This window comes from Pristis pectinata, chromosome 8, assembly GCF_009764475.1.
Source record: "Pristis pectinata isolate sPriPec2 chromosome 8, sPriPec2.1.pri, whole genome shotgun sequence".
Lineage (NCBI taxonomy): Eukaryota > Metazoa > Chordata > Chondrichthyes > Rhinopristiformes > Pristidae > Pristis > Pristis pectinata.
This window is the reverse complement of record NC_067412.1, coordinates 91497478-91513535: the sequence shown is the minus strand read 5'-3', so window position 1 is coordinate 91513535 and position 16058 is coordinate 91497478. Positions and strand designations below refer to the sequence as shown.

Sequence of the window (16058 nt, the reverse complement as noted above, 5' to 3'; positions counted from 1 at the left end):
AATACCAAAGATGCACAGCTCTCTCATTCCTCAATATCTCAGTCGTGTGCCAAACTGCTCATCCTGGGCAGCTCAGTGGCACAGCTAATAGAGTCACCGTCTCACAGCACCAGAGACCTGGGTTCAATCATGACCTTGGGTACTGTCTGCAGTTTGCGTCTTCTACCTGTGACTGCATTGGTTTCCTCTCACATCCCAAAGACGTGCATTGGTAGGTTAACTGGCCGCTGTAAATTGCCCCTAGATGTAGGTGAGTGGTAGAATATTGTCTGATTGGAATGTGGGGAGAATAAATATGGGATGAATATAAGATTAGTGTAAATGGGCAGGTGATAGTCAGCATGGACTCAGTGGGCCGAGAGTTCTGCTTCTGCACTCTCTCTCAGTCATGAAATCATAGAAACAGTGCCCCCACATTCTAGACCCCTCCCACCATCTTAATATCTACCCTGCTAAACCCCCTAAATAAGATCATTCTTCTTAATGACAGAGAATATACACCCAAGTTCAATGGCAGAGGAGGTTTGCGAGGCCTTATGGCCTATTCCTAAATTTATTTTGCTGCTATGATAGCCTCTCAGCCTAGGCATTGATTTACCGAACATTTGCTACACCAGCAGCAAGACAAGCATATCCTCCCTTGAATAAAGTGTCTAAAATTGGCAATTTTACTGTAAATGTTCAACACTGTACAAGCTGCACATTTCATCCAGAAAGTATGTAGATAAAAATTGTTTTCTTTAAAATAACCTTTCCACAGACTGCCTGCATAACTCAACACAAGTCCAATGAGAGGTTAAACTAGTTTTCCAATAAATTGGATGTTAAGGAAGTTCTAAATTGTAGACCAGGAAATAGAGATCTAGAGGCTGTTTCTGAAAAACATTGCAAAGAGTGACTGAAAGCACCAGTCGTTAGTGGGAAAGTGTAAGGTTGACGAGGAGAGTACTTTTTTTTTTGCAGAAAATCCATAGTTAACTGCATTATATATTATGTATCTGCTAAATATAAACATGGCCCATTTCTATAGGCATGCCTATTCAAGGGGAGGATCAGACTGCTCTAATGGGAGCAATGCCTTCAGTGCACCAGGCGGCAGTGATCCCTGCCCTTTATGTGCTTCTGAGACTTGGAATACCTGCGGCAGACACCTCAATGTTATTACTTTCTGTACCACTCCATGTTATTTTAATAATCAATACGTGGATTCTCAAGTCTCAGTGGACCTCCACTGGTCCTAGATTTTTGCTATGCAGAAGGTACATATGCTTTCTATCTGTTTTAGGTTCAAAATGAATGATCTCATATTTGCTTACACTGAAATCCATTCAACTGTTTGTTTAATCTGTAAATGTATTTGTAATTAATGCTGCTATCTACACTGCAAGACAGTACAAGCTTTGTGTCATCAAATATATTGGACATGTGTCTTTCTAACCCACAGTTGTATATAAATCACTAGCCACATCCTGTGAATTAGTGAAAATGCTCAGTTTCCCTCCTTTGGTTCCTGCTACTCAGCTAATTTAGTAATTTGGTCTATAATTTAGCTACAGAAACTTTTTGAAATAGAAAAGCAAACACACAGTTCCAACTTGCATATTACTACAAATATACTTTATTAAATGTTTTGATTTACCTATCTGCAGAAGGCATAGAAAGCATGACAAGTTGTAAAGGCATTACAGAGAATGATGATATAAGCACCTACATACTGCCCTCAGGTGACAATCATCATAATCAGCAAATCTCACCAGCAGATTACTGAGGCACAGAATTTTCATATGGTTTATAACTGTGCATATTTATTTTCCATTTTAATTTGACTATTTCACAGCATTAACCTAAATGTGAATGATGCATAATTTACTTACTGCTTCAAAATAATACAAACACATTGTTCAGGTACTTAAGTTTATTGCAATACATGGAGTAACAATTTTCATTAACGCAGTTAAAATTTACATTACTACAGTTAAAAGTGCACAATTTTTTGTTCTATATTTAGGCTTAGTCAGCTACCGTTGCAAAACAAGATATGTCGGTTGATCAAGCTATTTAATTCTATGGACTAAATACTTTAAAATATCTCAATGATTATTAAAGTCAGTATTCTACTGGACTCATGACTTCATAACTATCTATATCTTAGAACATGAAGCCATCATTTCTAAATTCTTCAGTTTGTACATGTTTTGCCACATTTCCTTAAGAGAAAACAAAAATATGTTCCAACGGAAATTTTCACCTCTATTATATAAACAAGTTCAAAAGGTGAAAAAATGTATTTCACAACTTGAGCACATCATTTTGAAGCACTACCTTCAGATTACATTTTATATCGGCTCTAATGGATAAAGACACTACAAGTGGGCAACAAGCTTCGCTAGTGTTACAATTTTCAAAAACAAAATTTGTTTTAAAGGTTGGAATCAAAGTGAAAACAACTAGATTTAAAACTGATGCCAAGACTATAGGTGCTGAACTTTGGTAGCAAAATATTTTAGTAACTGGAATGGCAATGATCAAATGCTGACCAGTCTGCTAGCATTCTGACATGCTACCATAGACAGCCCAAATATCAAACTTTGTTACGCTGGATGCTGTTTAGGTCTTAATGCACCAGTTCAGGCTGGTTTTCCACAAAGGGTAGAACGCCACTGACGTAGTAGGCAATACCAAGAGACAGCAGTGCAATGACAACAATGAGCAGTAGAACCCGCCAGAAGCCCAAATCATCCACGAACTCCTGCCAGGTGGATCGGAAACTGGAAAGAACACCTTCTGTATTCTGCAGGTTGGGACTCAGCAGTGAGTGGCTCTCCATTGCACTTAAAAATAAAGTTTGCATACAATATATCAAAATATGGTCAATTACAGGTTAGTTTGAAACCATCGGTGGGCTGTCATGTAGCAATTGCAGGTGACCCCCACATTACGGGGAGGGGGGGTTGGTGGGAGAGAAAGGGGAAGGGAAGGGGCATTCCTAACAAAGTCCATAACACGAAGCCACATCATCTGCACATGTCAAAAAACACGAGTTGAAAAAAATTAATTTATTTACCCCCCCATATCATAATTTCTTAAGAGGGAATTTAATTCCATATTTCAAATTTTTGGGTAGTGATTTATAAATTCTGTAATTCCTATGAATTTCCGTTATCCGAACAGCCATAATGCGGGGTCACCTGTACATTTAGGATTCAAGAGATTTTATTTTAATCAACTGAGTAACACAAGAGCTTTTGTTTTGTACATAGATTGAAATTTTTTTTTGGCAAACCACACACCAACTTTACCTGAGGGGCTGATGATCTGTTTCCCAACCTCTGAGGATGATGTTCTGAGTCTCCTGCTCACTAGAAGAGGCAAGAGAGTAATTAGGGAACAGCTCCCCCCTCCTGTTGGGGAAGCATCAATCCTTAACTCAGTATATTCCTACAATGTGCAACTGAGATCAGGGTCATCTTAGTATGGAGGATAAAGAACCTGCATACCAGATGTTGTGATGCCAAGCATTGGCAGATCAAGGCAATCTGACTTGGTGGGCAAGCTGAGTGGGATACTTTAAGCGGTTTGCTTTCTTTGCAAGCAATGAAGATCAGGGAAAATGGCAGAACATTATCAGTATTAAACCACTGCTTTTACTCTCTACAACTATCACAAAAACCAATAGTCCAACAGATCTTGCTCATTAGAGCAAGATCCTCCAAAATAATCACCCACTTAACTATGATTAAGCTCAATTTCCTCCCATGATTCACTCTATTTATAAAAAAAATTCAGAAACCTACTTTAAGTCACCTTGCCCATAAAGGGTGAATCAACTGGTGCAAAAAAACTGCAGATGCTGGTGCCATATCCCTCATCACCCTTGGCTAGCAAAGAAAAATGCTTCCACCATCTTTTGTTAAACTTCTCTCCTACAATTAACTGGCTCCAATTCAAAGATTAACCATTGTCCTCACCTGCAGCGAGGTTTTCCCCCCTCTATTCATCTCTCAACTTCCTTCTAAATCATAAAAAAATAATTAAATTGCTCCTTAAACTTCCTTTATTCCTTTCTATGTTCCTTTAACCCACTATAGAATGCATGATACCTCTGATTAATCAACACAATACACCTGGGTTTTTTTTCATTATGCATGCCTCAGAACAATTCACTGCTTTAATCCACTAAACCAGCCACAGAATTTTAACTAAAACCTCATTCTTTCCTGTACTTTTTAACATATACAAATTCTCAAATCATAACATGGATAAAAGAAACAGGGTATCAAGGTGTACCTTTCCAAAATGATACAACCAATGCATGTGCCACAAAACAGATTCATGATCTCAGCTGAGCCAGAGTCAAGGAGGTGCCTTACTTGACAAGCAGCAGCAATTAGGGACTGGAGTGCAAGGGAGGGGCAGTGAGAAGGTTATTCCTTTTACTAGCACCCAACTAAAAAGCTGTTTTGGTCAAAACCTGTGTAGGAAGGCCAGGGATAGCTTATGCTAGAATTAAAAGCCTAAAATGCAATGGTGGGGTTTGCAACTTAAATTTATTTGCACGTCATTTAATCAAAGCTGCTAAAACAATGAACAGAAAAAGATCCATAAAACAATGTTGGCAATATCAAAGGCTAAACTTGCAAAAGTTCGTATTCTCAAATATTAATGCAAAAATTTCACATCATAAAATTATCCATGCAGCCCGTTTTCTTACAATTTAATGTTTACCTCTCGTTTTCTGCAGTCTGCATAATCTCTAGTTTAGAGTGAGTTCCACGATTGAATCCTTTCACTTCCTGCTCCTCCAACGACTCCAGTAACTTGATTGCATCTTTGTTTACTCCTCTACGCTTTGCCAATACAAGTGGTGTAGCACCATGATGGTTGCTGAGTTACCACAAAATGAAATAAATGATTTGTATTCATGCAAAAGAGCACTCTAGGCTGTTTCCAGAAACTGCTACGAAAAAAACCCTGACAATAGCCAACTGTCACTTGCTAGTTATATGTTTTTAAACAAAACACACAAAAATCATCTTGGCTTCAGCTTAGGCATCAAATAGAAAAAACTGAGTGGTCTCTTACATTTAAAAGCTCAATTATATTTCAGTGCTTCCCTGTGAGAATGTTACAGCCTCAAATACATAGGCAAGACCTTTCAGGTTCAAAAATTACCTAAAGTTGCTGTTATTCAGTCAGAGGTTTAAATAGTGGGCCATTTTGAGCAAAATGTAAAGATTCTTTTCAGACCCCAAATCAAAAGGCAGGTGTTTCTTTGTTCCTGCAAGTGTCCATGAATAAAAGATTGCAGTGACATTTTGCCTCTCATGACCTCAGGACAAGCCAAGTATAGACAATTTTTTTTAAAGGGAGGTCAGCACCAATTCAAGTGTTTTTTTATATATATAAAGAAACACATATTCTTCTCTACTTCCAAATCATACCAGTCTATAAAAAATTGTTTTAAAATAAAAGCCACCATATTGTAAAAAAATGTTTTGCCTAAACTTACAACATTATAAAATAATTGAGATATCTTTATTAGTCACATGTACATCGAAACACACAGTGAAATGCATCTTTTGCGTAGAGTGTTCTGGGGGCAGCCCGCAAGTGTCGCCACACTTGTGGCGCCAACATAGCATACCCACAACTTCCTAACCTGTACGTCTTTGGGATGTAGGAGGAAACCGGAGCACCCAGAGGAAACCCACGCACACATACGGGGAGAACGTACAAACTCCTTACAGAGGCCAGAATTGAACCCAGGTCACTGGCGCTGTAATAGCGTTACGCTAACCGCTATGCTACCGTGCGTGTCTTCACAAAGTATGTGAAGAACTTTGGGGCATGTTTTCCAAAAGCATAAATGTAAATCTCTTCAATTATAGAACTGACAGTATCACTGAGAACAGGAACAGTATTCAAAGTAACAACTCAAGTATGGGCCTTTCTTTATTGGTTGTTCTGTGTTCTCACCATAAGAGTATTCTTCAAATCAAAATAAAGATGGTTTATTTCAAAAATTGATTGTGCATAATTGCAGCCGCTTCTACACAAGATGGAATTGTGTAAACTAACACACTCAGGAGAATACCATCAACTCTGTCGACTGGCTCAGTAATGGCAGTCTCCATTCTGAATCAGGTGGTTGGAGGTTTGAATTCCTTACCAAAGATTGGAACACAAAGATCTAGGCTGGCATGCCCTACGCATTACCAGGAGATGCAGTACTAAAACAGTGCTGCACAGTGGCGTAGCCTCACAGCCCCAGTGACCCAGGTTCAATCCTGACCATTTTTAACCTTAACAGGTTATTTGCCACCAGTGTAGGCGAGTAATAGAATTGGAATGTGGGAGAACAGATTGCAGGGAAAATTAGTGGGAGATTCGAATAGCTCTGTGAGCCAGCATTGACCCGTTAGCCCAAATGGTCTCTTCTATGTGGTAAATATGGAAAGATGTTGCAACAAGGAACTGTCCACCCACCCAGATGCACACAAGATCCCACGGCACTGTTTTGAAGAAGAGGAGCTCAACATGATGTTGTGTCCAATATTTCTCTCTTCAACTAAAGCAAACTTAGCCATTACCTCTTTGGTGTTTGTGAAAGCTTGCTCGTACAAATTGGCTGCTGTATTTTCCAGAACGGCAACTATATTTCAAAAATATGTCATCTGGTTGTGCAGCGCTTTGGGGGTGACCCCTGTTATAGGCACCATATAAATAGGTCTCTAACCACAGACAAGTAACAGAAGCATCAAGAGAAATAAAAGACATTCAAAAAAACAAATGAAGAGTACTTCCCCAAAATAATGAGGCATTAGATAAACACAAGGAATCGAGACAGAAAAAATAACTGGGAACCAAATTTTAAATTCAATTTAAAAATTGGTGATAAAGCAGAGTAGTTCCACGATGCAGAGAGGGAAAGACAGCTGTTCTGATAAAATACTGTACTTCACAAAATGTCAGCTTTTCCAGGGCACCCAGATACCAATAGGAATAACTGCCACTAGGGAAAAGTTACTAAAATCAATGTGTGAAGGCCAAAGCGCAATAGGTGGTCAGGGAGAGGCTGAAATAGTGTTTCTAAGGCTTGCATTAAACTTTTTTGGACCAATATGAAAATGGCCACAGACAGTGAGGAGAGAATGAGTTAAGGCAAAGGGACTCAAAGCTCAAGTCTTTTTGTTTCACTTTTCTTTAAAAAAATTTGTTTACTTCACTATGTCTCCCATTAGAATAGGATTTGCACTAACAGTTGTTCATCTATACAAATCAATGTTCTCAAATGAGCATAGGTACTTGATAGAGAACTAAATATTAAACAAACTTTTGTTTTATAAAAGTATAGCACAAGCCAATGTGGAATGCTTTCATTGCCACTGAATTCTCAACATAATTCAATATTGCAACTGTTTAAAATACAGATGGCACTGCAACAGCCAAACCCTTTCAGCTGGAGGTTTGCAAAAACCAAACTCAATTTGCCTATTGCTTAACTTGTTCCAGCTCTAACCCAAAACATTAACTTAGTTATCCTCAGATGCTGACCGAGTTTGCACATTTCCACTAATTTTTGGTTTAAAATTTACACATTGACTTAATTTACTATGAACTGAAAGGATGGATCCTTGGTCCGTCACTCACACTAATATTAGAAACTGCTCCACCAACCTAATGGATTTGAACTTGTCTAACTATATACTACAGTCAGATCAGAGATGCCATGTTATATTCTCCAAGGAAATCACAATAATAATCAGTCCAATAACATGGATGTGAAGCAGCTGCAGAAAACAGTTTGCTAATATGCATTCTTGCCAATAAGTCAAAATTAGAAAAGCTCTGAACAATGAATTTACATGCAGAAAACTAAGAATTTTAACTATATAAATCATTCATGTCTGTGTGATTGAAACCTACAGAAATGATGCTGAGATTGAGTTAGACAGTACAAAAACATAGTAAATTCAGACATGCAACTTGAATTGGAAGTCAGGCTTGAATGTGAGAAAATAAATGGAAATAAGACTGCAGATACTGGAATCTGAAGCAAAAAAAAACTGCTGCAGAAAAACAAATTAGTCTCAATAAGTCTGTTCATACAATATATTCAAGGACAGTCATTAATTAGAACCCATAATTAAGGAGCAGTTTACTGACCTATTCATTCCATGAATTTACCTGGATTTCCACAAGGAAGATTAGCAACCAAAAGTTAAAAGGACCTTGAAAGCCTTCATGAATATCAGGGAAGTGTATTCATTTTATACTTAAAAGCTGTTCTTTCAAGTTCAAATGGAGAAGATACAGTGTTCAAGATTATTTTTATCCGAGATTAACATTATTTTTGATTCAAGTGATGGGACTGTATGCTTAAATTCAACCATACAAGGGATCAATTATTGAACATTACAACAACTCTTCAGTGATTACTGGATTGTGAAAAGGGATTTTTGACCAGAAATGTTAAATCTATTCCCCTTTCCACAGATGCTGCCTTGCCTGCTGTGTTTTCAGCATTTTGTTTTTATTTCAGATTGCCAGAATCTGCAGGTTTTTTTTTTGATTTTCATCAAGTGTTCATTGTCAATCTTAATAGGCCATTTTGGCAATAGTGAGAAGCGCCAGCCTAGATTAAAACCAATGTCTGATTGATTTATTGTCCAATTCCTTGCTATCTGGTTTTAAAACAGTCACAGAGTTATACAGACCTGATATTTTTCCAGCACAAATGCTAACTAACTCCAAATGATCATTGGAAAACTGGAAATGCTGAAATCAAAATTTAGTTCGATACCTACCACCTCTGTATTGCTTTCCAATAATACTCTAGAACTTGGAATCCACACTTGCTGCTGATGAAAGTGCTAAAGGTCCAACCTTCTCAATAAAAATGTTAAGAATTGTACAAGGTTTAATTCTAAAAGAATTTTTTTTTAAAAAGTTAACTGTTGAGAGTATCCCAGCAGGCTGCTATAAGCCAGCATTGTATTAGTATTTACAAATTCAAAATAAAATCAAAGTGCTGGAAACACTCAGGTCAGGCAGCATTTATGGAAGGAGAACATTAACTACTTCTCATTCCTGACTTGATCAATTGGCACTGATACAGAGCCTGAATAGTGGTCAGAATATCTGGCATGGCCTCAAAAACTGCTGCACTAAAAAGTATGCATCTAAAAAATAAAGAATACACGTGCAATGCCAACTAGGCCAACACTTTCAGGATACAGTTGAAGTTATGTATAACATCACTGCAAATCATTAAAATTATAACACAAAACTCTGTGTGGTTATGGATAGTTTACAGAGAAATAATTTCAAATCACATTTTGTCAGTATATCAACAACTTAATCTACAAAATTGGAGGATATTAGCCACTTGTCTCCACTTGCCCATCTCCCCACAGGTAGGTCTCCAATGTTGGTCCAGTAACCATCTATTATCTCAGCCCTAAAGGGAAATTAACAACCAACCTGCTCCCTCCTCCACACTTCTGAATCAACACATGTGTAAACAAACTGTATGTGGGGAAGACATTGCTACATGCTGGCAAAAAAATCATACAAAATAACCTGTTAAAAATTTAACTCAACCAGGTATAGAAAAACACATTATGCTGAATGACAAATGCAAACTTGCTGCCTATTTGTACTTGTAAATACTGATACAACACTGGCTTATAGCCATCCGCTGGGATACTCTAAACAATTCACTTTAAAAAAGATGTGTTATAATTAAACCTTATACAGTATTTAACATGTATTTTTATTGACAAGGTTGTAAACCTTTGCCACATTCTGTTCAAGATGCTAAGTTCCAGGGTACATTCAAGACTGAGTGGTTCCTTTATTATATAAACTATCAATGTATATGGCAAAATTAGGCAGGAACGTATGGCAATGGATTGGCCAACATCTTATTGGAAAGCAATATGGGGAGAGCAGCTATATGATCAACCTGTAAAGTTACCTCTTTTTCCTCTCTCAGCAATTCAGGCAGCATTTGTGGAGTATTTCCAGCATTTTCTGTTTTAAATTTCAAATCGAGAGGGAAACTGGAGGGAACTATATGCAGGAAAAAATAGAATTTAGACATTTGGAGTGATGAGGAATTGAGGGAAATGGGGTTGGTGTAGCGGAGTAACACTGAGCCAAAAGATCAGGTGATATTAGTGAATGGAGAGCATGCAAAAGGGGCTAAACAGCCCACCCCTGCTTCCGTTTCTCATGTTCCTGTGATATCATGTATTTTATTTTGTACATAGTTGAATTCTCATTACCAAAACGCCATTGAGACTAAAGGTCAATAGTAAACTTCAGAGTTGCGTTACTACAGCACATCTTATATCCCTTACAGGATGGCCCAAAGCACTTTGCAACCAATAAAAATTATAAACAAACAGTCACAAATATAATGTAGGAAACCCACCGGCCAATCCCAGCGCAGCAAGCTTCCACAAAGAATAACAAAATAGTGGGGTGGAAGGATTTAAGCTGGGTAGGAATACTGAGGGTTTGGGTGGGTTTGGGGGTGGGGGTGGGGGTGTGGGTGGGGGGGGTGGGGGTGGGGGTGTGGGTGGGGGGGTTGGGGGGCGGGGGAGAGGGGGGGAGAGGGGGGGAGAGGGGGGGAGAGGGGGGGAGAGGGGGGGAGAGGGGGGAGAGGGGGGAGAGGGGGGGAGAGGGGGGGATGGGGGGGAGAAGGGGGGATGGGGGGGAGAAGGGGGGATGGGGGGAGGATGGGAAGGAATTGGGGTTGAAAGTCAAAGGAGCCACTACAGGATGGAAGGACTGAATGGCCCAGTCGACCTGCGGAGAAGCTGAGGCCAGCCCGTTGGGCACGGTTCAGCCCGCAGGCACCCACCAGATATCGATCTTGAGGCCGTTGGACACCAGGAACTGGATGGAGTCGACGTGGCCGCACAGGTGCAGCGCCGTGTTGCCCTGGTAGTCGGTGGCGAGCAGGTCAGCGCCGAACTTGTGCAGCAGGCGGCAGATGTCGACGTTGCCGCGGGCGGCGGCTACATGCAGGCCGGTGCGGCCCCGGGCGTCGCGGATGTTGGGGTCGAAGCCGCTCTCCAGCAGCCGCTTGGCGTAGGCAACATCGCCGTCGATGCAGGCCTGAAGCAGCGGCACCCCGGTCTGGCTGGAGTCGTTGATGAAGACGTACGACATGGCGACCGTCCGCTCGCTGCGCCGCCCGCACCGCGCAGGCTCGCCGCACCGCGCAGGCTCAGTACATCACCCACTGCCCAAGCCAACTGAGGCAAGTGCAAGAGACCAGAATTAATGAACTACCTGGAGGGTGACCATTGCTGGAAATGGATAAAATATCAGTCTGAAATTGTGTTTTTCTCCCTCACACAGGTACTGCCTGACCTGCTAAGTATTGCCAGCATTTTCTTATCTTCTAAGAACAACCTTGCACCTTATTGCACTGCACTTTCTCTGTAGCTGTGACACTTTACTCTGTACTGTTATTGTTTTTACCTGTACTACATCAAGGCACTCTGTACTACCTCAATTTAACTGCATTGTGTAATGAATTGACCTGTATGATCGGTATGCAAGACAAGTTTTTCACTGTACCTCGGTACAAGTGACAATAATAAACCAATACCAATAATTGGCTGCTAGTCCTCACCTGAAACGTTTTTCTCCAGGGATGCTGCCTGGCCTGCTGAGTTCCTCCAGCATAATGGTGTTTTTTCATCTAGATTCCAGTATCTGCAGTCCTATGTTTAACTAGTTGACTGCTCCTTCTTGCCTTTTCTGCCACAAAACACAAGAAATGGGGAATGGTTAATTAGCACTGAAGAAAGAATGTCAAAATTCTGCTCAATATTTTGGACTTTGGTTATTGGGTCTACTCAAGAGGCCAGGTACCAGCTGTGGAGAAAGAATCAAATTAATATTACATGTTGGGACACATAGATGTTGGAATCTAAGACAACAAACAGTCCGTTGGAGGAACTCAATGGGTCAAGTTCGGGAGGGGGTGGGGGGAGAGAGGAAATGTTGACATTTTGGGTTGAAACCCTGCATTAGGACTAAGGGTGGAGAGGGAAGATAGCCAGTATAAAGAGCAGAGTAGGAGTGGCCAGTGGATGATTGATGGAGGGCAGGCGCAGTAGTGTAGCGGTTAGCGTAACACTTTACAGCGCCAGCGACCCGGGTACAATTCCCGCCGCTGTCTGTAAGGAGATTGTACGTTCTCCCCGTGTCTACGTGGGTTTCCTCTGGGTGCTCCGGTTTCCTCCCACATTCCAAAGACGTATAGGTTAGGAAGTTGTGGGCATGCTATGTTGGCGCCGGAAGCATGGCAACACTTGCAGGCTGCCCTCCAGAACACCATGCAAAAAATGCACTTCACTGTGTGTTTTGATATACATGTGACTAATAAAGATCTTATCTATCTTAGGAGTAAAGGATGACAGGCATATTGAAACTACTGCATATTGAAACTACTACATATTGACCTTATTAACTTGAAACATTAACTTACCAGTCCTGCTGAAAGTTCTTCAAACTGAATTGTTATCACTGTTCCCTCTCCAGCCATGCTACAAAACCCACTGGAAACACCAGTTTTTGCTTTTAATTCAGTTTTCCAACATCTGCAGTATTTTACATGTGTATTAGTGTTTACATTGTCACTTGTCCTAATAAAAAGTCATAGAATCATACAGAAACAGACCCTTTGGCCCACCACATCTGTTCCAACCTTTTTTTGCACATCTATACTAACCTTGTTAGCCTGCATTAGGGCCGTATCCTTCGATGCCTTGCCTATTGATGTGCCTATTTAAACGTCTCTTAGATGTAGTGTTTGTATCTGATGCTGGCATCAAGTTCCAGATATCAACTAATCTCTGCAGATAAAAATCATACCCCTCAGATCCTCTTTAAAACTCCTTCCTCTCACTTTAACCCTATCCCTCTTGTTTTTGATACTCCTATCATGGGAAAAAGATTCTGACTATCTACCCTATCTATACCTCATAATTTTATGTATCTCTTTTCAGCTCAGTCTTCAGCCTCCTTTGCTCCAGAGATACCCCAGCCTGTCTAATCTCTCCCCACAACTAAAGTCCTCCAATCCAGGCAATACCTTGGTGAATCTTCTCTGCACTCGCTCCAGTGCAACTACAACCTTCCTATAATGTGGCAACCAGAACTGCACACAATACTCCAAGTGCAATACACAGAATGTGCTGGCAGCATCCATGGAGGGAAATAAACAGTCAACGTTTCAGGCCGAGACCCTTCATCAGGACTGGAAAGGAAGAGGGCAGAAGCCAGAATAAGAATGTAGGGGGAGGAGTACACGCAGGCAAGGGACAGGTGAGTTCAGGTGAGAGGCGATCCAGGTGAGGGGGGAAGATGTAATAAGCTGAGAGGTGATAGGTGGAAGAGGCAAAGGGCTGAAGAAGAAGGAATCCAGCAGGGGAGGGCAGTGGACCATGGAATAAAAGATGGGGGGGGGGGGGGGGGGAGAGGAGATGGGCAGGTCATCAAGGTGGGGGAAGGGAGCCACAGGAATAAGGGAAGACAAAGGAGTGGGGTGGGGGGGGGGGGGGTGGGAAGAAAGGGAAGGGATGGGGTTACCGGAAGTTGGAGAAATCGATGTTGAGGCCATCAGGTTGGAGACTCCCAAGGCGGAATATGAGGTGCTGTTCCTCCAACCTGCATCTGGCCTCAAAGTGGCAGTAGAGGAGGCCGTGGACAGACATGTCAGTATGGGAGTGGGATGTGGAATTGAAGTGGGTGGCCACTGGAAGGTCCTGGCTGTTGCAGCGGGCGGAGTCTTTCGCAGCTGTTGTGTCTCCGTTGATACTCTGAGTGCAGTCTAATCAGTTTTATAAAGTTGCGATGTAATGTCGCAACTACTATATTCTATGCCCTGGCCTCTGAAGGCAATTCTTCACCACTCTGTATACTTTTGTTGCCACTTTCAGGGAACTATGGACTTGAACCCCAAGGTCCCTCTGTTCATCAACATTCCTTAGCGCTCTACCATTTACTGTATATATCTTACCCTTATTTGACTTTCCAAAATGCGTCAATCGGAATTAAATTCAATCTAAAAGACATATAGACAGGTACATTTTTACAAGCCAAGTCTCTTAAACATTGTAATTGTACCTGCCTCTACAGCTTCCTCTGGCAGTTTATTCCATAAACCCACCTCCCTCTGTGTGAAAAAGTTGCCCCTGAGGTCCCTTTTAAATCTTTCCCCTTTCGCCTTAAATCTATGTCCTCTAGATTTAGACTCCCCTGCCCTGGGGGACAAAATACTGTGATCATCCACCGTATCTACACCCCTCATGATTTTATATACCTCTATGAAGTCACCCCTCAGTCTACTGCACTCCAGGGAAAAGAGTCCCAGCCTATCCAGCCTTTCTTTATAGCTTAAACCCTCCAATCCCAGTAGCATCCTCATGAATCTTTTCTGAACCCCTTCCAGCTTAATGACATCCTTCCTATAGCTGGGTGACCAGAACTATGCATAGTATTCCAAGTGTGGTCTCACCAACGACTTGTACAGTTGCAACATGGGGTCCTAACTCCTGTACTCAATGCCCTGATCGAAGAAGGCAAGTGTGCCAAACATCTTCTTCACCACACCACTTTCAGGGAACTATGTACCTGTACCACTAGGTCTCTCTGTTCTACAACACTCTCCAGTGCCCAACCATTTACTTATAAGTTATTCCCTGGTTTAACTTACCAAAATGCATTACCTCGCACTTGTCTGAGTTAAATTCCATCTGCCATTTCTTGGCTCACTTCCCCAGTTCATCTTAGTTAACCTTCTTCACTGTCCACTACACCACCAACTTTGGTGTCATCCACAAAGTTGCTAACCATCTTAACAACATTGTCATCCAAATTGTTAATATAGATGACAAACAACAGTGGACCCTGCATAATGATGCTCCACACTCTATCAAAACCTTTCATAATTCCTCTCGTTTCTCTGAGGACAACCCCCCCCCCCTCCAATTTCTTCACATCTCGTCAACCCTGATATCATTCTCGGAGACATCACCTGCACTCCCTCCAGGGACTTGGAATTCTTGGTTAATGATTGGCACCCTCCACAATTAGTTTAGCATTTACACTTCCTGCAATCAATCAAGGAATCTCAAATAAAAAACCAAATTGCTGGAGGAATTCAGTGGGCCATGCAGCATTTGTGGAGGCAAGGGGATAATCAATGTTTAGAATCGAGACCCTGCATCTAAGATTTGTAGAAGGGAGATAGCCAGTATAAAGAGGTGGGAGGGAGGGGTGAGGCAGGTGATAGGTGGAACTAAATGAGGAGGGAGATGAGGGGAAACAGGGTGACAGAGAGAACCAGAAGAGAAAGAAGCACAGGGAGTGTTGGTTACCTGAAGTAGGAACATTCAGTGTTTATACCATTGGGTTGTAGACCACCCAGGCAAAACAGTTCGCTCATCCCTACCCACCCACCTCCTCCTGTCCCCTGGCACTTTCACCTTCAACCATAGGAGATGCAACACCTGTCCCTACACCTCCTCCCTCCCCACTGTCCAGGGACCCAAACAGCCATTCCGGGTCAGACAAAAAGTCACATGCACTTTTAAAAAAATTTTTATACAGCACGGTAACAGGCCCTTCCAGCCCAATGAGCCCACGCCGCCCAACTACACCCATGTTAACATACCCTTTATCTTTGGAATGTGGGAGGAAACCGGAGCACCCAGAGGAAACCCACACAGTCACAGGGAGAACGTACAAACTCCTTACAGACAGCAGCGGGAATTGAACCCCAATCGCTGGCACTGTAATAGCGTTACGCTAACCGCCACGTTACCGTGCCGCCTTCCAATCTCATCTACTGCATTTGGTGCTCTCGAATGTGGCGTCCTCTATATCGGCAAGACCAAGTGTAGATTAGGCGGCCATTTTGCGGAACACTTACAGTGGTCATCCTGGCCTCCCAGTTGTGTGCCGTTTCAATTCCCCTTCCCACTCCCAACCAACCTGGTGCTGCCCTCGGCCTTCTCCACTGCCAGGGTGAG

At 41.7% G+C, this 16058-nt stretch overlaps 1 protein-coding gene across 2 annotated transcripts; it reads right to left on the bottom strand.

The window, feature by feature from the left end:
- Positions 1-1897: 1897 nt before the first annotated feature.
- Positions 1898-11228, bottom strand: LOC127573775 (ankyrin repeat domain-containing protein 46). Of its 2 annotated transcripts, XM_052022273.1 has the most exons (4): positions 10871-11228; positions 4726-4884; positions 3300-3359; positions 1898-2831 (listed from the first exon to the last, which is right to left on the bottom strand). In XM_052022273.1, the coding sequence occupies exons 1-4, from the start codon at positions 11179-11181 to the stop codon at positions 2615-2617; spliced, it is 747 nt and encodes a 248-aa protein (XP_051878233.1). In that variant the 5' UTR covers positions 11182-11228; the 3' UTR covers positions 1898-2614. The 2 variants fall into 2 exon arrangements, with proteins under 2 accessions (XP_051878233.1, XP_051878234.1); XM_052022274.1 differs by lacking the exon at positions 3300-3359.
- Between the last annotated feature and the right edge of the window lie 4830 nt (positions 11229-16058).